Raw genomic sequence first — 23,037 nt, forward strand, 5'->3', positions numbered from 1 at the left:
AGACAAGGTGTTTTGTCAGAAACTGACATATTTGCTGTCCGTTACAAAATACACACATATCTGAGAAGTTCCCGTTTGTACCCATACATTATGCGTATGGGACAACAACGCATGCCAACGGAGTTGGCTTAACTAGAGCACACACACAGATGTGCAACTAGGCGAGGTATCCCATGGCGTTTCTTCCTCCAATCTCTCAGGCCAGGTGGTAGACGGACCTCAGTACGGAATGAGCCCACCTCCGTGGGACGTCCCGGTGCAACAGCCGCAGAAATACATCGATGTGATCCTGAAAGTGCGTGTCCCTCACTCCTCCTTTGTAAAGGTATGTCTACGTTATTACCTCCTGAAAGGAAAGAGTCTTACGTCCTTCACATCAACTCTGCTTTTCAGTAAATACATCATCTCTGCTTTTCAGTAAATACATCATCTCTGCTTTTCAGTAAATACATCATCTCTGCTTTTCAGTCAAATATACATCAACTCTGCTTTTCAGTAAAATATACATCATCTCTGCTTTTCGGTAATTTAGGCATTTTTCTGAGTCCAAAATTCTGTAAAGGTTGTGTGTGACACGTGTGTGTGTGTTATACATTTGTTTGTCCTTCTATGTTGTGTGTGTATGTGTGTGTGCGTGTGTGTGTGTGTGCGTGCGTGCGTGTGTGCGTGTGTGTGTGTGTGTGCGTGCTTGTGTGTGTGTGGGTGTGCGTGTGTGCGTGTGTGTGTGCGTGCGTGCGTGCGTGCGTGTGTGTGTGTGTGCATGTGTGTGTGTGTGTGTGCGTGTGTGTTCCGCTCCTCACCACTGCTGTGTTTGTTTCAGACGTGCCACCGATGCCATGGCTGTGGTAGGACGCGCTGCACACACTGTGCAGGGAGGGGAAATGTAAGTAGCAACTCCTCCCTCCTTATTTACATCCCCTCTTTCTCACTTCTCTTTAGACATTTTAGTCTAGGAGGCCCAGGAGTTGTTTTCCTGAGCGACGTGACCTGACCAGCAAGTTATAGGGGTGGTTTTCCGTCCATAAATTAAAGCCTATTCCGACTTAAAAAGCCTTCTCAATGCAGATTCTCTCTATGTCCGAGAATCACCCCCCGTAGGTTATAACTACCAGGGTGCAGAGTTGTTTTTTGGGTCCGGACATGTTGCCAGGGAAACCTCTTGGCCCTGTTTCAGAGGTATTGATAAACTGTCCCCTGTTTCAGAGGCGGTGTCCGTTCTGCCACGGACATGGTCGCAGGACAACAGGACATGGACGTAACAACAGGGCCGGAAACAACAGATGTTCCAGCTGCCAAGGAAGGGGGAGGAAGAGGTGCAGGACACCTACATTTACTGTATATTTTTACAGTATTTACACCTACATTTACTGTATATTTTTACAGTATTTACACCTACATTTACTGTATATTTTTACAGTATTTACACCTACATTTACTGTATATTTTTACAGTATTTACACCTACATTTATTGTATATTTGTACAGTATTTACACCTACATTTACTGTATATTTTTACAGTATTTACACCTACATTTATTGTATATTTGTACAGTATTTACACCTACATTTACTGTATATTTTTACAGTATTTACACCTACATTTACTGTATATTTTTACAGTATTTACACCTACATTTATTGTATATTTGTACAGTATTTACAACTACATTTACTGTATATTTGTACAGTATTTACACCTACATTTATTGTATATATTTACAGTATTTACACCTACATTTACTGTATATTTTGCATTGAGCAGAAGCTCTCATCCAGAGCGACTTACAGTTAATGCATTCATCTTAAGATAGCTAGGTGAAAACAGCCACATATCACATTCATATTAAGTACATTTCTCTTCAATAGACTGGCTCTATGTAGTCCGTGCTAGTTCCACCATTGCAGTGCCAGGACAAGAGAAGAGCTTCCTCATCACAATGATATACTGATATACTCACAATCTCTCTGTTCATGATATCAAAAACGAGTTAAGATGTCTTAAGATAATGTCTACTGCAACTAGGCATTTTATTTCATGTTAAGTCAAACTGGCGGCAGGTTAGCCTAGTGGTTAGAGCGTTGGACTAGTAACCAGAAGGTTGCAAGTTCAAACCCCGAGCTGGCATGGTACAAATCTGTCATTTTGCCCCTGAACAGGCAGTTAACCCATTGTTCCTAGGCCGTCATTGAAAATAAGAATTTGTTCTTAACTGACTTGCCTAGTTAAATAAAGGTAAAAATAAAAATGTTTTTAAAGGACAGCACCAGTATATGAGCTGCAAATTGCATTGTATCAATAATGATTAAGTGATTTATTTAGTGATTGATTGATTATATCCCCTTGAGTTTCGATGATTAAAACTCTCCTTTGTTCCAGTTTTCTCCTCCAGATGTACTTTCTGTTGATTGGTTGGCTAATTGATTTATTAATGTCTTTTATTCAGGTGTATGTTCTACCATGGACGTCATTTATTCATTTGTTGATTGATTGATTGATTGGCTAATTGATTGATTGATGTCTCTCCTCTAGATGCACGTTCTGCCATGGACACGGACACAAGACCTGCCCCACCTGTCAGGGCAACAGAAACCTGATGCACTTCATTCAGCTCACCATCACATGGTACTGAACTGGGCCCGGTTTCCCCGATGGAACCTAAGCCTACAAAGTGTTTTTAACAATGTGTCGGTACTTTAACGGCTCGAAGATGTCACAGTGCGTCGGTCCTTTAACGGCCCGAAGATGTCACAGTGCGTCGGTCCTTTAACGGCCCAAAGATGTCACAGTGCGTCGGTCCTTTAACGGCCCGAAGATGTCACAGTGCGTCGGTCCTTTAAACGGCCCGAAGATGTCACAGTGCGTCGGTCCTTTAAACGGCCCGAAGATGTCACAGTGCGTCGGTCCTTTAACGGCCCGAAGATGTCACAATGGGTCGGTCCTTTAAATGGCTCGAAGATGTCACAGTGCGTCGGTCCTTTAAACGGCCCGAAGATGTCACAGTGCGTCGGTCCTTTAAACGGCCCGAAGATGTCACAATGCGTCGGCTGTCCGTGTGCGCCATCTTGCCCCATCATGCATACATTTATTTTGTCCCCGCACACCAAACGCAATCGCGACATGCAGGTTAAAATATCAAAACAAACTCTTAACCAATTACATTAATTTGGGGACAGGTCGAAAAACATTAAACTGTTATGGCTATTTAGCTAGCTTACACTTGCTAGCTAATTTGTCCTATTTAGCTAGCTTACACTTGCTAGCTAATTTGTCCTATTTAGCTAGCTTACACTTGCTAGCTAATTTGTCCTATTTAGCTAGCTTACACTTGCTAGCTAATTTGTCCTATTTAGCTAGCTTACACTTGCTAGCTAATTTGTCCTATTTAGCTAGCGTTCTGGTGCTAGCTAATTTGTCCTGGGACATAAACATTGAGTTGTTATTTAACCTGAGATGCACAAGGTCCTCTACTCCGACAATTAATCCACACATAAAACGGTCAACCGAATCGATTCTAGTCATCTCTGCTCCTTCCAGGCCTTTTCTTCTCTGGGCTTTATATTGCGATTGTCAACTTTCATAAGTTAGGTGCCTTACCGCCACCAACCTCGTTCGTCTTTCTATCACCCACGTGGGTATAACCAATGAGGAGATGGAACGTGGGCACCTGTTTCTGTGAACCTATGAGGAGATGGAAGAGGCAAGACTTGCAGACGCTCGTTGGCGCGCGTGAGCAGTGTGGGGGAAATAATTGACTAATATAGATTTCTACATTTATTTTGCAACGTGAGCGGTGTAGTCAGGGTATTATGATGTTCTTAACGCCACAAAGAGTCGTAATACAAGCTGAACGAACTGTTCATGTTATTGTCCTACTGAACTGAACAGAAGAGTCGTAATACAAGCTGAACAAACAGTTCATGTTATTGTCCTGCTGAACTGAAGAGTCGTATTACAAGCTGAACGAACTGTTCATGTTATTGTCCTACTGAACTGAAGAGTCGTATTACAAGCTGAACGAACTGTTCATGTTATTGTCCTACTGAACTGAAGAGTGGTAATACAAGCTGAATGAACTGTTCATGTTATTGTCCTGCTGAACTGAACAGAAGAGTCGTAATACAAGCTGAACAAACAGTTCATGTTATTGTCCTACTGAACTGAAGAGTCGTATTACAAGCTGAACAAACAGTTCATGTTATTGTCCTACTGAACAGAAGAGTCGTAATACCAGCTGAACAAACAGTTCATGTTATTGTCCTACTGAACAGAAGAGTCGTAATACCAGCTGAACAAACAGTTCATGTTATTGTCCTGCTGAACTGAACAGAAGAGTTGTAATACAAGCTGAACAAACAGTTCATGTTATTGTCCTGCTGAACTGAACTGAAGAGTCATATTATAAGCTGAACAAACAGTTCATGTTATTGTCCTGCTGAACTGAACTGAAGAGTCATATTACAAGCTGAACAAACAGTTCATGTTATTGTCCTGCTGAACTGAACTGAAGAGTCGTAATACAAGCTGAACAAACAGTTCATGTTATTGTCCTACTGAACAGAAGAGTCGTAATACAAGCTGAAAAAACAGTTCATGTTATTGTCCTGCTGAACTGAACAGAAGAGTCGTAATACAAGCTGAACAAACAGTTCATGTTATTGTCCTGCTGAACTGAACTGAAGAGTCATATTATAAGCTGAACAAACAGTTCATGTTATTGTCCTGCTGAACTGAACTGAAGAGTCATATTACAAGCTGAACAAACAGTTCATGTTATTGTCCTGCTGAACTGAAGAGTCATATTACAAGCTGAACAAACAGTTCATGTTATTGTCCTGCTGAACTGAGGAGTCATATTACAAGCTGAACAAACAGTTCATGTTATTGTCCTACTGAACAGAAGAGTCATATTACAAGCTGAACAAACAGTTCATGTTATTGTCCTGCTGAACTGAAGAGTCATATTACAAGCTGAACAAACAGTTCATGTTATTGTCCTGCTGAACTGAAGAGTCATATTACAAGCTGAACAAACAGTTCATGTTATTGTCCTGCTGAACTGAAGAGTCATATTACAAGCTGAACAAACAGTTCATGTTATTGTCCTGCTGAACTGAAGAGTCATATTACAAGCTGAACAAACAGTTCATGTTATTGTCCTGCTGAACTGAAGAGTCATATTACAAGCTGAACAAACAGTTCATGTTATTGTCCTGCTGAACTGAAGAGTCATATTACAAGCTGAACAAACAGTTCATGTTATTGTCCTACTGAACTGAAGAGTCATATTACAAGCTGAACAAACAGTTCATGTTATTGTCCTGCTGAACTGAAGAGTCATATTACAAGCTGAACAAACAGTTCATGTTATTGTCCTGCTGAACTGAACTGAAATGTCATATTACAAGCTGAACAAACAGTTCATGTCATTGTAACCTGTAATATTGTGTAAACTCTTAAGTCAACAGAATCAAGGATTTCCCCTAGTATTTATATCAGCAGTGGTGGCAATGGATTAGCGCAGTTACATGCTAGCTATTCCCATAGACTCCAGTCGTTGAGCTAACGACTGTCCATTTAAGAGCGTCTCAGCCCAAAAAATATAGACTCAAATGATTCCATCATATTACATTGTGGCAGCTGGTAAATGAATATAGGGGAAACACTGAAACAGAAGCATCCCGTTGGTCCATTTTCCTGCAGGAAGAACCACGTGTTTGAGTTCGTACCGGACCGGCTGCCTGAGTTCCCTCTCAAGAAGTTTGAGAAGGTGTCTGGGGACGCCTTCTTCGTTGATGAAAGTATTCTGGTAAGGATCTATTTTATTTTCCCAGAGTAGAAGGGCTGTAAAGATGTGTTAACCTGATCCCAGATCTCTATGTGACCATGATAGAGAGGTTGGCTAGAACTCCCATCAGGCTACATGCCTGTCACTGTGGTGTTATGTTATCATACTCTAACCTTACCGGGCTCATTCCCCCAGGTGTACCCCATCGTGGGTTTTCCTGACCAGGAGATCTGTGACGCCTCCAGGAAGGCGTCTCAGGAACACCACAGCAAGTTCTCACCACAGCAAGTTCCCTGTCGCATCCTACAACAGGTGAGTTATCTCTGGGCTTATAGCTGGTGTTCTGGTCCAATTCTCATCCTACAACAGGTGAGTTATCTCTGGGCCTATAGCTGGTGTTCCGGTCCAATTCTCATCCTACAACAGGTAAGTTATCTCTGGGCCTATAGCTGGTGTCCTGGTCCAATACTCATCCTACAGCAGGTGAGTTATCTCTGGGCCTATAGCTGGTGTTCTGGTCCAATTCTCATCCTACAACAGGTAAGTTATCTCTGGGCCTATAGCTGGTGTTCTGGTCCAATTCTCATCCTACAACAGGTAAGTTATCTCTGGGCCTATAGCTGGTGTTCTGGTCCAATTCTCATCCTACAACAGGTGAGTTATCTCTGGGCCTATAGCTGGTGTTCTGGTCCAATTCTCATCCTACAACAGCTAAGTTATCTCTGGGCCTATAGCTGGTGTTCTGGTCCAATTCTCATCCTACAACAGGTGAGTTATCTCTGGGCCTATAGCTGGTGTTCTGGTCCAATTCTCATCCTACAACAGGTGAGTTATCTCTGGGCCTATAGCTGGTGTCCTGGTCCAATACTCATCCTACAACAGGTGAGTTATCTCTGGGCCTATAGCTGGTGTCCTGGTCCAATACTCATCTTACAACAGGTGAGTTATCTCTGGGTCTATAGCTGGTGTCCTGGTCCAATACTCATCTTACATCAGGTGAGTTATCTCTGGGCCTATAGCTGGTGTCCTGGTCCAATACTCATCTTATAACAGGTGAGTTATCTCTGGGTCTATAGCTGGTGTCCTGGTCCAATACTCATCTTACAACAGGTGAGTTATCGCTGGGCCTATAGCTGGTGTTCTGGTCCACTTCTCATCCTACAGCAGGTGAGTTATCTCTGGGCCTATAGCTGGTGTCCTGGTCCACTTCTCATCCTACAGCAGGTGAGTTATCTCTGGGCCTATAGCTGGTGTCCTGGTCCACTTCTCATCCTACAGCAGGTGAGTTATCTCTGGGCCTATAGCTAGTGTCCTGGTCCAATACTCGTGATTTTCTCTCTCTCTCTCTCTCTCTCTCTCTCTCTCTCTCTCTCTCTCTCTCTCTCTCTCTCTCTCTCTCTCTCTCTCTCTCTCTCTCTCTCTCTCTCTCTCTCTCTCTCTCTCTCTCTCGTCAGTTGTATCCTACAACAGGTGTTTTTCTAGTCTTTCAGCCCTGTTAGGGACCTTTCCTAATAATCCTGCTTTCTTCCATCTTTCCTTTCCTTCCTTCCTCCTCTGTCAGTAGAATCCTGCATTTACATTACATTTACATTTAAGTCATTTAGCAGACGCTCTTATCCAGAGCGACTTACAAATGAGTTACACCTGTAAGGGTTCTGTCCCAATACTACTCAACTGCATTCTTTCTTACTTCCTTCGTCCTCTCCTCTGTCAGTCGCATCCTGCAGCCAGTGAGTCTGCTCTAGGGCTTTTCACAATACCGAACCTAACCAAGCCGAGTCAGACCAAGCCGTACTGAGCTAGCCTGATTACTTTTCGAGCAGAGTTTTTGGAGTCAACCCAGTTTGATTTGGGTCAGGATGATAGTGTGGAAAGGGTATCTCAGCCTGTAATACTCCTGAATGGACTTCTCCCCTCCTGCCGTGCCCCACCTGAGGCCAGTTTCTTTACTGTTCAACTACAACCTTTCTTCCTTAAAAAAACTAAAATGTTATTCCTGTTAACGGCCACTAGAGGGCAGCACTGACATAAATATAACAGATCATTCCTGGGATAGAGGCTCTGTTGATCATGTGTAGTAATATCTACTCAAATGTTTCTGTTTTGTTCACAGCGTCAAACCATCGAGTTGGTTCCCATCACTCACGCCTTCTATTCCTACAGTGGAAAAGACTACGACTACTTTGTTTACGGTCTCGAGAATAAGGTTTTCACTCCTAAATATCCTTCCGCCTGTGTTATATTATAAAAGGAAACATCTCATGATAATGTTAATGTTAGTCTTGTCCTTTTGTTTTTTTTTGAATGAATATTTTACAGTCATAGTCATTACAATATACTTTACTTATTGTTGTCGTATAACCAAGGAGATAAGGAATGTCTACAGTGTTCTAGGAAAGTGTGACTACCGTCTTATTGATTGTGTATAGACAAAAGTCTATCCTGACATTTTTACATTTGTAATTATTATCTTCTTTTTTTTTTACTCAAAAGGGTGCTAGCCATGTTGAAACTCAATGTAAAACCAGTGCCTGTTCATTCCAGCCATTCCAACCACTGATTTTTCCATCACACCATTGAATTGAAAGTATATGCTATACTATAACAATAATATACACAGTTTATGAAGTTGGATAATGGAATATTTTATTCTGAATTCTGTTACGTTTGTCTGTACCGCCGAGGCCTCTCCAGTTTTGATCATAGAGATGGAACTGTAGAACATAGAATGAGAAGCGGAATCCTTTTAATTCTATGGAGAATCTGTTTCCATGGTTCTGGATCATCCACTGAGATCTAAGCTCAGAATAAGAGAGGTGTGTTGCCTGTTTGTTTCTAGTTGTAATCATCTAAATGTTTTTTTATATATATAAATCTGAATTTTAATAAATGCACCTTACCGCCTATATGCAAAATAAAACAACTTTTATATACCCTGTATTTTTATCATCAAAAATAATATGATTTTGAATATTTGTATTTTTCATCATTTGGAACTGGAAGGGTGTAATTACTTGTTGAATAAAACAAACGACTTGTCTCTGCCCGTTGTTAAATTACCAAACCAATACTGTAGTGGAATAGATACACCTGCACAAACACTTTATTCCCACCCGGTGTGCGTCATGAGTGAAATAAGCAGATATTTTCTTGGCGAGAGAGCTGGAGGGGCTGGGAAGCGCAGCGCAGGAACATGGAGTGTAATTGACTATTGGAGGAGTGGCCTTCCCAGACCAGCATGCGGACTTTGTTTATAACGTGAGGAAGGAGGACAATGTGGAGACATCTCACCTCACTTCGCTTTTTCAAGGCTCGCAGCAGTCGGTTTCTCTCGCTCTGTATCATTAGGCTGTCTGCGGTAAATTAGGAGTGGAATAACTCATCTTCAGGAATCACTATCAACAAAAGAGTGTCTGGTGAGTTTACTGAAACGTTTGTGTTATAACTGTTGACAACTTTGCTGTGTTTACTGTGTGACAACTGGATATGTTTGCTGGGTGCTCTGAGGCAGGCTCTGAGCATATTGTGTGAAGGTCAATTATATAAAGTGAGAATTGAGAATTATTTTGTGCAGTTTATCAGTTCGACCATTAAAAAAAAACATGAACACATAAAACTTGTTCAATTTCTAGATCAATCAATATTATACCCACATTATTTTTGGCAAACGTTTGTGCCTCTGTATATAACCATTTGGGGAAACAGGTTGCCTAGTGGTTAAAGCGTCGGATCGAATCCCCGAGCAGACAAGGTAAAAATATGCACTGATTTGATGCGTTTTAACCTTTTAAACACAATATCAAAAGATGGGGAAAGATACTTTAACCTACTTGGGGAGAGAGGTGGTGAAATTAGGTAGAGAAAGAAAGAAACAGAGAAGCAGAGAGACAGATGCTTGGAGAGTTTGAGTAGGCTGTCGTTGACACGTTCACAGTGCTGCCCGCTCTACACTGTAGAGATCCTGCAAGCTGCGTCCTACACTCTCTGTGGGACTCAGGGGCAGTGTTCACACCTCACAGTGCTTTAACGGTTTGATACCTTGCTCCGCTGGTAACTGAGATCAATGGCGACCCGTCATTCTGGACAGGTGGGGCAGAGCCACACTTGTTATGAGCCCCACTTTTTTTCCTTCTTTTTTTCGGCTTGCCTGTTTTGCATGTTATTTTGGGATTTATGTGTCATATCAGTTTGCAAACAATGTAAAAATGTTTATTTTTATTTTGATTGAGTTAATTAAGCCACATACAAAGGCAACTCCAAAAATGCAGGTCTTTCAGCACAGCTCAGTGTTTTCTGTGGTGGTTGGGCAGCCAAGTGGAAAATACAGGGTGTAGGTGTCGGTAATGTTCTCTGGTTGTGCTGTGATTGGCTCAGTGTTCTGTCACTCATGGGGACACTACTTCAACGCCAAGTCTAAGGGTAGAGCTCGAAAATTCAAGCCCCTTGGGTGCTGACATAGAGTTACATTAGGAGTGCCCATCCAAGAAGGCTCAAGGTTATTGGCCTTGTCAAATCACGTTATATTTACAGTAGCTTTGATCATGTCAACATCATGCTTTCAAAATCTTAGGTAGCAGTCATCACCATGAATCAAATCGATATTCTATTGGCAAACCCTTTTTAATCCTTGACATATGAGGATAAATAATGAAGAGTAATTATAGAGAAAACTTATCGGTGCTCATCGGCCATTGGACATAAACATTACACAACAAGTTGAAAATTGCAAATTCAACAATGAGTTGTTTGGAAGGAATCCTTGTCTATCACAAGCATTTCGCTACACTCACATTAACATCTGCTAACCATGTGTATGTGACCAATAAAATGTGATTTGATTTGAGCAATCACTAGCCTGCTATTAAGTAACTAAAGAAAATATAAAAAATAATTAAATACCAACAATAAAATAACAGTAACGAGGCTATATACAGGGTATTACAGTACAGAGTCAATGTGGAGGCTATATACAGGGTATTACGGTACAGAGTCAATGTGGAGGCTATATACAGGGTGTTACGGTACAGAGTCAATGTGGAGGCTATATACAGGGTATTACGGTACAGAGTCCATGTGGAGGCTATATACAGGGTATTACGGTACAGAGTCAATGTGGAGGCTATATACAGGGTATTACGGTACAGAGTCAATGTGGAGGCTATATGCGGGGTATTACGGTACAGAGTCAATGTGGAGGCTATATACAGGGTATTACGGTACAGAGTCAACGTGGAGGCTATATAGAGGGTGTTACGGTACAGAGTCAATGTGAAGGCTATATACAGGGGGTACCAGTACAGAGTCAATGTGGAGGCTATATACAGGTGGTACCGGTACAGAGTCAATGTGGAGGCTATATACAGGGGATACTGGTACAGAGTCAATGTGGAGGCTATATACAGGGGGTACCGGTACAGAGTCAATGTGGAGGCTATATACAGGGTGTTACGGTACAGAGTCAATGTGCGGGGGCACCGGTTTGTCGAGGTAATTAAGGTAATAACCTCTGCAAAAAAAGAAACGTCCTCTCACTGTCAACTGTGTTTATTTTCAGCAAACTTAAACATGTGTAAATATTTGGATGAACATAACAAGATGCAACAACTGAGAAATAAACTGAACAAGTTCCACAGACATGTGACTAACAGAAATGGAATAATGTGTCCCTGAACAAAGGAGGGATCAAATCAAAAGTAACAGTCAGTATCTGGTGTGGCCACCAGCTGCATTAAGTACTGCAGTGCATCTCCTCCTCATGAACTGCACCATATTTTCCAGTTCTTGCTGTGAGATGTTACCTCACTCTTCCACCAAGGCACCTGCAAGTTTCTGGGGGGAATGGCCCTAGCCCTGACCCTCCCATTCAACAGGTCCCAGATGTGCTCAAAGGGATTGAGATCCAGGCTCTTCGCTGGCCATGGCAGAACACTGACATTCCTGTCTTGCAGGAAATCACGCACAGAACAAGCAGTATGGCTGGTGGCATTGTCATGCTGGAGGGTCATGTCAGGATGAGCCTGCAGGAAGCAGGATACCCTGCGCAAATCCGACCATTACCCCTGGTATGACAATATCGCTGGTCCAGCGACGGTGGGTTTATGCCCATAGGCGACGTTGTTGCCGGTGATGTCTGGTGAGGACCTGCCTTACAACAGGCCTACAAGCCCTCAGTCCAGCCTCTTTCTGCCTATTGCGGACAGTCTGATGGAGGGATTGTGTGTTCCTGGTGTAACTCGGGCAGTTGTTTCCATTCTGTACCTGTCCCGCAGGTGTGATGTTCAGATTTTCCGATCCTGTGCAGGTCTTGTTACACGTGGTCTGCCACTGTGAGGACGATCAGCTGTCCGTCCTGTCTCCCTGTAGCGCTGTCTAAGGCAGTACGGACTTTGCAATTTATTGCCCTGGCCACATCTGCAGTCCTCATGCCTCCACGCAGATGAGCAGGGACCCTGGGCATCTTTCTTTAGGTGTTTTTCAGAGTCAGTAGAAAGGCCTCTTTAGTGTCCTAAGTTTTCATAACTGTGACCTTAGTTTCCTACCGGCTGTAAGCTGTTAGTGTCTTAACGACCGTTCTACAGGTGCATGTTCATTCATTGTTTATGGTTCATTGAACAAGCATGGGAAACAGTGTTTCAACCCTTTATAATGAAGATCTGTGAAGTTATTTGGATTTTTACAAATTATCTTTGAAAGACAGGGTCCTGAAAAAGGGGCATTTCTATTTTTGCTGAGTTTATGTAAATGTAGGTAAAGTGACTATGTATAGATAATAAACAGAGAGACGCATCACTTTAAAAATGGGGGTGAGGGTGAGAGGGGGTCAATGCAAATAGGCCAAAAGTATATGACTATATAACGCCCTGCCATAGATCATCAATATATATATATAACGCCTTGCCATATATCATCAATATATATATATATAACTATATAACGCCCTGCCATATATCATCAATATATATATATATAACTATATAACGCCCTGCCATATATCATCAATATATATATATATAACACCCTGCCATATATCATCAATATATATAACTATATAACGCCCTGCCATATATCATCAATATATATATATATAACACCCTGCCATATATCATCAATATATATAACTATATAACGCCCTGCCATATATCATCAATATATATATATATAACTATATAACGCCCTGCCATATATCATCAATATATATATATAACGCCCTGCCATATATCATCAATATATATATATATATATATATAACTATATAACGCCCTGCCATATATCATCAATATATATATATATAACTATATAACGCCCTGCCATATATCATCAATATATATATATAACACCCTGCCATATATCATCAATATATATATATATAACTATATAACGCCCTGCCATATATCATCAATATATATAACTATATAACACCCTGCCATATATCATCAATATATATAACTATATAATGCCCTGCCATATATCATCAATATATATAATATAACTATATATCATCAATATATATATATATAACCCCTGCCATATATCATCAATATATATATATAACTATATAACACCCTGCCATATATCATCAATATATATATATATAACACCCTGTCATATATCATCAATATATATATATATAACTATATAACACCCTGCCATATATCATCAATATATATATATAACTATATAACACACCCTGCCATATATCATCAATATATATAACTATATAACGCCCTGCCATATATCATCAATATATATATACCCTATAACATATGTCATATATCAATATATATATATAACTCAATATATATATATATAACTATATAACACCCCCTGCCATATATCATCAATATATATATATATAACGCCCTGCCATATATCATCAATATTTATATATATAACACCCTGCCATATATCATCAATATATATATATATAACGCCCTGCCATATATCATCAATATATATATATAATAACACCCTGCCATATATCATCAATATATATATATAACACCCTGCCATATATCATCAATATATATAACTATATAACGCCCTGCCATATATCATCAATATATATAACTATATAACACCCTGCCATATATCATCAATATATATAACTATATAACGCCCTGCCATATATCATCAATATATATATATAACACCCTGCCATATATCATCAATATATATATATATAACACCCTGCCATATATCATCAATATATATATATAAAACACCCTGCCATATATCATCAATATATATATATATAACACCCTGCCATATATCATCAATATATATATATATATCTATATAACACCCTGCCATATATCATCAATATATATATATATATCTATATAACACCCTGCCATATATCATCAATATATATATATATAACACCCTGTCATATATCATCAATATATATATATATAACACTCTGCCATATATCATCAATATATATAACTATATAACACCCTGTCATATATCATCAATATATATATATATATAACACCCTGTCATATATCATCAATATATATATATATAACACCCTGTATATCATCAATATATATATATATATAACACCCTGTCATATATCATCAATATATATATATATAACTATATAACACCCTGCCATATATCATCAATATATATATATAACACCCTGCCATATATCATCAATATATATATATAACGCCCTATATATCATCAATATATATAACTATATAACCCCTGCCATATATCATCAATATATATATATAACTATATAACGCCCTGCCATATATCATCAATATATATATATAACTATATAACACCCCGCCATATATCATCAATATATATATATAACTATATAACGCCCTGCCATATATCATCAATATATCATAATATATATATATATAACACCCTGCCATATATCATCAATATATATATATAACACCCTGCCATATATCATCAATATATATAATAACACCCTGCCATATATCATCAATATATATATATATAACACCCTGCCATATATCATCAATATATATATATAACATATCATCAATATATATATATAACTGCCATATATCATCAATATATATAACTATATAACACCCCGCCATATATCATCAATATATATATATAACTATATAACGCCCTGCCATATATCATCAATATATATATATAACTATATAACGCCCTGCCATATATCATCAATATATATATATAACTATATAACACCCCGCCATATATCATCAATATATATATATAACTATATAACACCCCGCCATATATCATCAATATATATATATAACTATATAACGCCCTGCCATATATCATCAATATATCATCAATATATATATATATATAACACCCTGCCATATATCATCAATATATATAACTATATAACACCCTGCCATATATCAATATATATATATAACTATATAACACCCTGCCATATATCATCAATATATATAACTATATAACACCCTGCCATATATCATCAATATATATATATATAACGCCCTGCCATATATCATCAATATATATAACTATATAACACCCTGCCATATATCATCAATATATATATATAACTATATAACACCCTGCCATATATCATCAATATATATATATAACTATATAACACCCTGCCATATATCATCAATATATATATATAACTATATAACACCCTGCCATATATCATCAATATATATATATAACTATATAACACCCTGCCATATATCATCAATATATATATATAACTATATAACACCCTGCCATATATCATCAATATATATATATATAACACCCTGCCATATATCATCAATATATATATATATAACACCCTGCCATATATCATCAATATATATATATAACACCCTGCCATATATCATCAATATATATAACTATATAACGCCCTGCCATATATCATCAATATATATAACTATATAACACCCTGCCATATATCATCAATATATATAACTATATAACGCCCTGCCATATATCATCAATATATATATATAACACCCTGCCATATATCATCAATATATATATATATAACACCCTATATATATCATCAATATATATATATAAAACACCCTCATATATCATAATATATATATATATAACACCCTGCCATATATCATCAATATATATATATATATCTATATAACACCCTGCCATATATCATCAATATATATATATATATCTATATAACACCCTGCCATATATCATCAATATATATATATATAACACCCTGTCATATATCATCAATATATATATATATAACACTCTGCCATATATCATCAATATATATATCTATATAACACCCTGTCATATATCATCAATATATATATATATATAACACCCTGTCATATATCATCAATATATATATATATAACACCCTGCCATATATCATCAATATATATATATATATAACACCCTGTCATATATCATCAATATATATATATATAACTATATAACACCCTGCCATATATCATCAATATATATATATATAACGCCCTGCCATATATCATCAATATATATAACTATATAACACCCTGCCATATATCATCAATATATATATATAACTATATAACACCCTGCCATATATCATCAATATATATATATAACTATATAACACCCTGCCATATATCATCAATATATATATATAACTATATAACACCCTGCCATATATCATCAATATATATATATAACTATATAACACCCTGCCATATATCATCAATATATATATATAACTATATAACACCCTGCCATATATCATCAATATATATATATATAACACCCTGCCATATATCATCAATATATATATATATAACACCCTGCCATATATCATCAATATATATATATAACACCCTGCCATATATCATCAATATATATAACTATATAACGCCCTGCCATATATCATCAATATATATAACTATATAACACCCTGCCATATATCATCAATATATATAACTATATAACGCCCTGCCATATATCATCAATATATATATATAACACCCTGCCATATATCATCAATATATATAACACCCTGCCATATATCATCAATATATATATATAAAACACCCTGCCATATATCATCAATATATATATATATAACACCCTGCCATATATCATCAATATATATATATATATCTATATAACACCCTGCCATATATCATCAATATATATATATATATCTATATAACACCCTGCCATATATCATCAATATATATATATATAACACCCTGTCATATATCATCAATATATATATATATAACACTCTGCCATATATCATCAATATATATAACTATATAACACCCTGTCATATATCATCAATATATATATATATATAACACCCTGTCATATATCATCAATATATATATATATAACACCCTGCCATATATCATCAATATATATATATATATAACACCCTGTCATATATCATCAATATATATATATATAACTATATAACACCCTGCCATATATCATCAATATATATATATAACACCCTGCCATATATCATCAATATATATATATAACGCCCTGCCATATATCATCAATATATATAACTATATAACGCCCTGCCATATATCATCAATATATATATATAACTATATAACACCCTGCCATATATCATCAATATATATATATAACTATATAACGCCCTGCCATATATCATCAATATATCATCAATATATATATATATAACACCCTGCCATATATCATCAATATATATATATAACACCCTGCCATATATCATCAATATATATATATAACACCCTGCCATATATCATCAATATATATATATATAACACCCTGCCATATATCATCAATATATATATATAACACCCTGCCATATATCATCAATATATATATATAACGCCCTGCCATATATCATCAATATATATAACTATATAACACCCCGCCATATATCATCAATATATATATATAACTATATAACGCCCTGCCATATATCATCAATATATATATATAACTATATAACACCCTGCCATATATCATCAATATATCATCAATATATATATATATATAACACCCTGCCATATATCATCAATATATATAACTATATAACACCCTGCCATATATCAATATATATATATAACTATATAACACCCTGCCATATATCATCAATATATATAACTATATAACACCCTGCCATATATCATCAATATATATATATATAACGCCCTGCCATATATCATCAATATATATAACTATATAACACCCTGCCATATATCATCAATATATATATATAACTATATAACACCCTGCCATATATCATCAATATATATATATAACTATATAACACCCTGCCATATATCATCAATATATATATATAACTATATAACACCCTGCCATATATCATCAATATATATATATAACTATATAACACCCTGCCATATATCATCAATATATATATATAACTATATAACACCCTGCCATATATCATCAATATATATATATATAACACCCTGCCATATATCATCAATATATATATATATATAACACCCTGCCATATATCATCAATATATATATAACTAACTAATCAATCAATCAGATTCCAAACTCTCCACCATGGCCAAGACCAAAGAGCTCTCCAAGGATGTCAAACGTACCAAGATTGAACTCTTTGGCCTGAGTGCCAAGCATCACATCTGAAAGAAACTTCATGAAAAGGGTTTCCATGGCCTAGCAGCCGAGATATATATCCTGCCATATATCCATCAAGTCGTGCAATTCACATGAGTTACACGCCCTTCATTCTGTTTGAACACAGTGTGCTTTGTATTTACCATTTACACGCAGAGGACTTGAGAGCATCCCAATCTCACGCTGGTAACGCCATGGTTCAAATCCCACGGTCTGTTTTGTCATTCCGCAGGCGAACGTTACGCATCTGAGATCTGTTATGTGGCTTTATGATCTTTCTCTCTGTGTTCATCATTGTGTTTATTTAACTCACGTTAAAGCTATTACGTATGACTAACGTCATGTACTGAATGTAATCATGTTTTAGAGACAGGAGTTATTCTTGACTGTGTGATGTCTGGGCTGAGGGGGGAGGGGAGGGGGGGGGTGAGGCTGGGTTCTGGTGCTGGGCCTTTTCGATGGTTTTAGATGGTTTATTATCAGAGTTAACCTGTTTTATGGTCAGCCAGGCACTGTGGGCGGCAGCCAGGGTTTGGACCTCTCATGGGCCTCTCATGGGCCTCTCATGGACCTCTCATGGGCCTCTCATGCACCTCTCATGGACATCTCATGGACCTCTCATGGACCTCTCATGGACCTCTCATGGACATCTCATGGACCTCTCATGGAACTCTCATGGACCTCTCATGGGCCTCTCATGGACCTCTCATGTACCTCTCATGGGCCTCTCATGGACCTCTCATGGACATCTCATGGACCTCTCATGGACCTCTCATGGACCTCTCATGGACCTCTCATGGACCTCTCATGGACCTCTCATGGACCTCTCATGGGCCTCTCATGGGCCTCTCATGGACCTCTCATGGACCTCTCATGGGACCTCTCATGGACCTCTCATGGGCCTCTCATGGACCTCTCATGGGCCTCTCATGGGTCTTTCATGGACCTCTCATGGACCTCTCATGGGCCTCTCATGGACATCTCATGGACCTCTCATGGACCTCTCATGGGATGAGGTTTCTGATCTTGGGAGAGAGAATACAGTATTTACATAAGTATTCAGACCCTTTGCTATGAGACTCGAAATTGAGCTCAGGTGCATCCTGTTTCCATTGATCATCCTTGAGATGTTTCTACAACTTCATTGGAGTCCACCTGTGGTAAATTCAATTGATCAGACATTATTTGGAAAGGCACACACCTGTCTATATAAGGTCCCACAAGTTGACAGTGCATGTCAGAGAAAAAAATCAAGCCATGAGGTCGAAGGAATTGTCCGTAGAGGTCCGAGACAGGATTGTGTCAAGGCACAGATCTGGGGATGGGTACCAAAACATTTCTGCAGCATTGAAGATCCCCAAGAACACAGTGGCCTCCATCATTCTTAAATGGAAAAAGTTTGGAACCACCAAGACTCTTCCTAGAGCTGGCCGCATGGCCAAACTGAGCAAAAGGGTGATAGAAGGGCCTTAGTCAGGGAGGTGACCAAGAACCCGATAGTCACTCTGACAGAACTCTAGAGTTCCTCTGTGGAGATGGCAGAACCTTCCAGAAGGACAACCATCTCTGCAGCACTCCACCAATCAGACCTTTATGGTAGAGTGGCCAGACGGAAGCCACTCCTCAGTAAAATGCACATGACAGCCTTCTTGGAGTTTGCCAAAAGGCACCTAAAGACTCTCAGACCATAAGAAGCAAGATTCTCTAGTCTGATGAAACCAAGATTCAACTCTTTGGCCTGAATGCCCAGCATCACATCTGGAGGAAACCAGGCACCATCACTAGCATGGTGGTTGTAGCACCATGCTGTGGGGATGTTTTTCAGCAGCAGGGACATGGAGACTAGTCAGAATCAAGGAAAGACCACCCTAAGCACACAGCAACGCAGGAGCTTCGGGACAAGTCTCTGAATGTCCTTGAGTGGCCCAGCCAGAGCCTGGACTTGAACCCGGTCGAACAGGATTTGCATGGGAGAAACTCACCACATACGTGTGTGCCAAGCTTGTAGCGTCATACCAAAGAAGACTCGAGGCTGTAATCGCTGCCAAAGGTGCTTCAACAAAGTACTGAGTAAAGGGTCTGAATAAATGTGATATTTCAGTTTTTATATTTTATAATTTTGCAAACATTAAAAAAAAAATGTTTTAAGGGGTTTTGTGTGCAGATTGATGAGGGACATTTTAGAATAAGGTTGCAACCTTTTACTCCGAATTCACGGTAACTGCCAAAATAAAGGAAACACCAACATAAAGTGCTTTAATAGAGCATTGAGCGCAGCGCCAGAATATTCCATAAGTGTTCAATTGGGTTGAGATCTGGCGACTGAGATGGCCATGGCATATGGTTTACATAGTTTTCCTGCTCATCAAAGCATTCAGTGACCACTCGTGCTCTGTGGATGGGGCATTGTCATCCTATGGGGGCATAGCCATGGTAGCCAAAATAATGTCCTGCCCAGCATTTTTATACGTGACCCTAAGCATGATGGAATGTGTTCATTGCTTAATTAACTTATGAACCACACCTGTGTGGAAGCACCTGCTTTCAATACACTTAGGATCCTCAAGTGTTTCCATTATTTTGGCAGTTAGCTGCTGTATGTTGTGCTCACTGACCCTCTGTAGCTCAGGTCCTACAATAAGAGTGCAACATTGTCTATAGAACGTATCGTATGACCTCTGTGGAAACATCAAGATGGCTCTGTGGACTGAGAGAGAAGACCGATACTGTTAAAACACTGCAGGACCATGGCTCTGTGGACTGAGAGAGAAGACCGATACTGTTAAAACACTGCAGGACCATGGCTCTGTGGACCGAGAGAGAAGACCGATACTGTGAAACACTGCAGGACCATGGCTCTGTGGACTGAAAACACTGCAGGACCGAGAGAGAAGACCGATACTGTGAAAACACTGCAGGACCGAGAGAGAAGACCAATACTGTGAAAACACTGCAGGACCGAGAGAGAAGACCGATACTGTGAAAACACTGCAGGACCGAGAAAGAAGACCGATACTGTTAAAACACTGCAGGACCACGGCTCTGTGGACCGAGAGAGAAGACCGATACTGTGAAACACTGCAGGACCATGGCTCTGTGGACCGAGAGAGAAGACCGATACTGTGAAACACTGCAGGACCATGGCTCTGTGGACTAAGAGAGAAGACCGATACTGTGAAACACTGCAGGACCATGGCTCTGTGGACTGAGAGAGAAGAGAGAGCAGGACCAGAGAGAGAGAGAGAGAGAGAGAGAGAGAGAGAGAGAGAGAGAGAGAGAGAGAGAGAGAGAGAGAGAGAGAGAAGTGGAGTCTGTGTGTGTATCTTTCCTAAATATCTCAGCCATACATCTTGATTTAGAACAAGCCATTGTAACATCATTAAACAATTTTCTCCTGTGATGTACTTTGGTTTTCCCTAATGATTATTTTCTAGGATCTCTCCCCCGGACTATAAACCAGCCGTGACAAGATGGCGCCGTACTGGATGGCGTTTTGCCAGCTCCGCCCATTCTTTGCCATTTTGTGATTAGTTTGTCATTTATTTAAGTTTATTTTGTCAATGTATCCGCTATAATTTCTTACAATTGACAATCAGATCGGAAGATACTTACCTCATTTCCCGAATTCAACTTCGACTCATCTGCCCTGGGCTCTTTCTGTAATGCTGACCCAATTTTCTGGCTACCCAAGAGGAAAAGCCGAAGTTACAGAGGCAAGAGAGGGGGGATCCTGGCAAGATTAAGGTGAAGGGAGAACCGTCCAGCTTTTCTCTCCTTTCTACTGGCCAATATCTAGTTGAAGTCAGAAGTTTACATACACCTTTAGCCAAATACATTTAAACTCAGTTTTTCACAATTCCTGACATTTAATCTGAGTAAATATTCCCTGTTTTAGGTCAGTTAGGATCACCACTTTATTTTAAGAATGTGAAATGTCAGAATAATAGTAGAGAGAATGATTTATTTCAGCTTTTATTTCCTTCATCACATTCCCGGTGGGTCAGAAGTTTACATACACTCAAATAGTATTTGGTAGATTTGCCTTTAAATTGTTTAACTTGGGTCAAACGTTTCGGGTGGCCTTCCACAAGCTTCCCACAATAAGTTGGGTGAATTTTGGCCCATTCCTCCTGACAGAGCTGATGTAACCGAGTCAGGTTTGTAGGCCTCCTTGCTCGCACACGCTTTTTCAGTTCTGCCCACACATTTTCTATTGGATTGAGGTCAGGGCTTTGTGATGGCCACTCCAATACCTTGACTCTGTTGTCCTTAAGCCATTTTACCACAACTTTGGAAGTATGCTTGGGGTCATTGTCCATTTGGAAGACCCATATGCAACCAAGCTTTAACTTCATGACTGATGTCTTGAGATGTTGCTTCAATATATCCACATAATTTTCCTTTCCTCACAATGCCATCTATTTTGTGAAGTGCACCAGCCCCCTGCAGCAAAGCACCTCGACAACATGATGCTGCCACCCCCGTGCTTCACATTTGGGATGGTGTTCTTCGGCTTGCAAGCCTCCCCCTTTTTCCTCCAAACATAATGATGGTCATTATGGCCAAACAGTTCTATTTTTTGTTTCATCAGACCATAGGACATTTCTCCAAAAA

General features: G+C 38.7%; 2 protein-coding genes across 2 annotated transcripts in view; both read left to right on the forward strand.

Annotated features, from left to right (window-relative positions):
* ssuh2.1 (ssu-2 homolog, tandem duplicate 1) overlaps nucleotides 1-8,827 on the forward strand; it is a 39,104-nt gene extending 30,277 nt beyond the window's left edge. The window contains exons 6-12 of the mRNA XM_046313226.1: nucleotides 201-325; nucleotides 821-883; nucleotides 1,204-1,313; nucleotides 2,532-2,624; nucleotides 5,703-5,808; nucleotides 5,983-6,099; nucleotides 7,901-8,827. Of these exons, the coding sequence (XP_046169182.1) occupies nucleotides 201-325; nucleotides 821-883; nucleotides 1,204-1,313; nucleotides 2,532-2,624; nucleotides 5,703-5,808; nucleotides 5,983-6,099; nucleotides 7,901-8,035 (749 nt within the window). The 3' untranslated portion in view covers nucleotides 8,036-8,827. The remainder of the gene's footprint in view (nucleotides 1-200; nucleotides 326-820; nucleotides 884-1,203; nucleotides 1,314-2,531; nucleotides 2,625-5,702; nucleotides 5,809-5,982; nucleotides 6,100-7,900) is intronic.
* Nucleotides 8,828-8,981: 154 nt separating this feature from the next.
* The window catches only part of LOC124004372 (semaphorin-3D-like), a 138,847-nt gene continuing 124,791 nt past the window's right edge, over nucleotides 8,982-23,037 (forward strand). Inside the window, exon 1 of the mRNA XM_046313225.1 lies at nucleotides 8,982-9,203. The gene's annotated coding sequence lies outside the window, so the exon portion shown is untranslated. The remainder of the gene's footprint in view (nucleotides 9,204-23,037) is intronic.

The sequence above is a fragment of the Oncorhynchus gorbuscha genome, linkage group LG18 (genome assembly GCF_021184085.1).
Source record: "Oncorhynchus gorbuscha isolate QuinsamMale2020 ecotype Even-year linkage group LG18, OgorEven_v1.0, whole genome shotgun sequence".
Taxonomy (NCBI): Eukaryota; Metazoa; Chordata; class Actinopteri; order Salmoniformes; family Salmonidae; genus Oncorhynchus; species Oncorhynchus gorbuscha.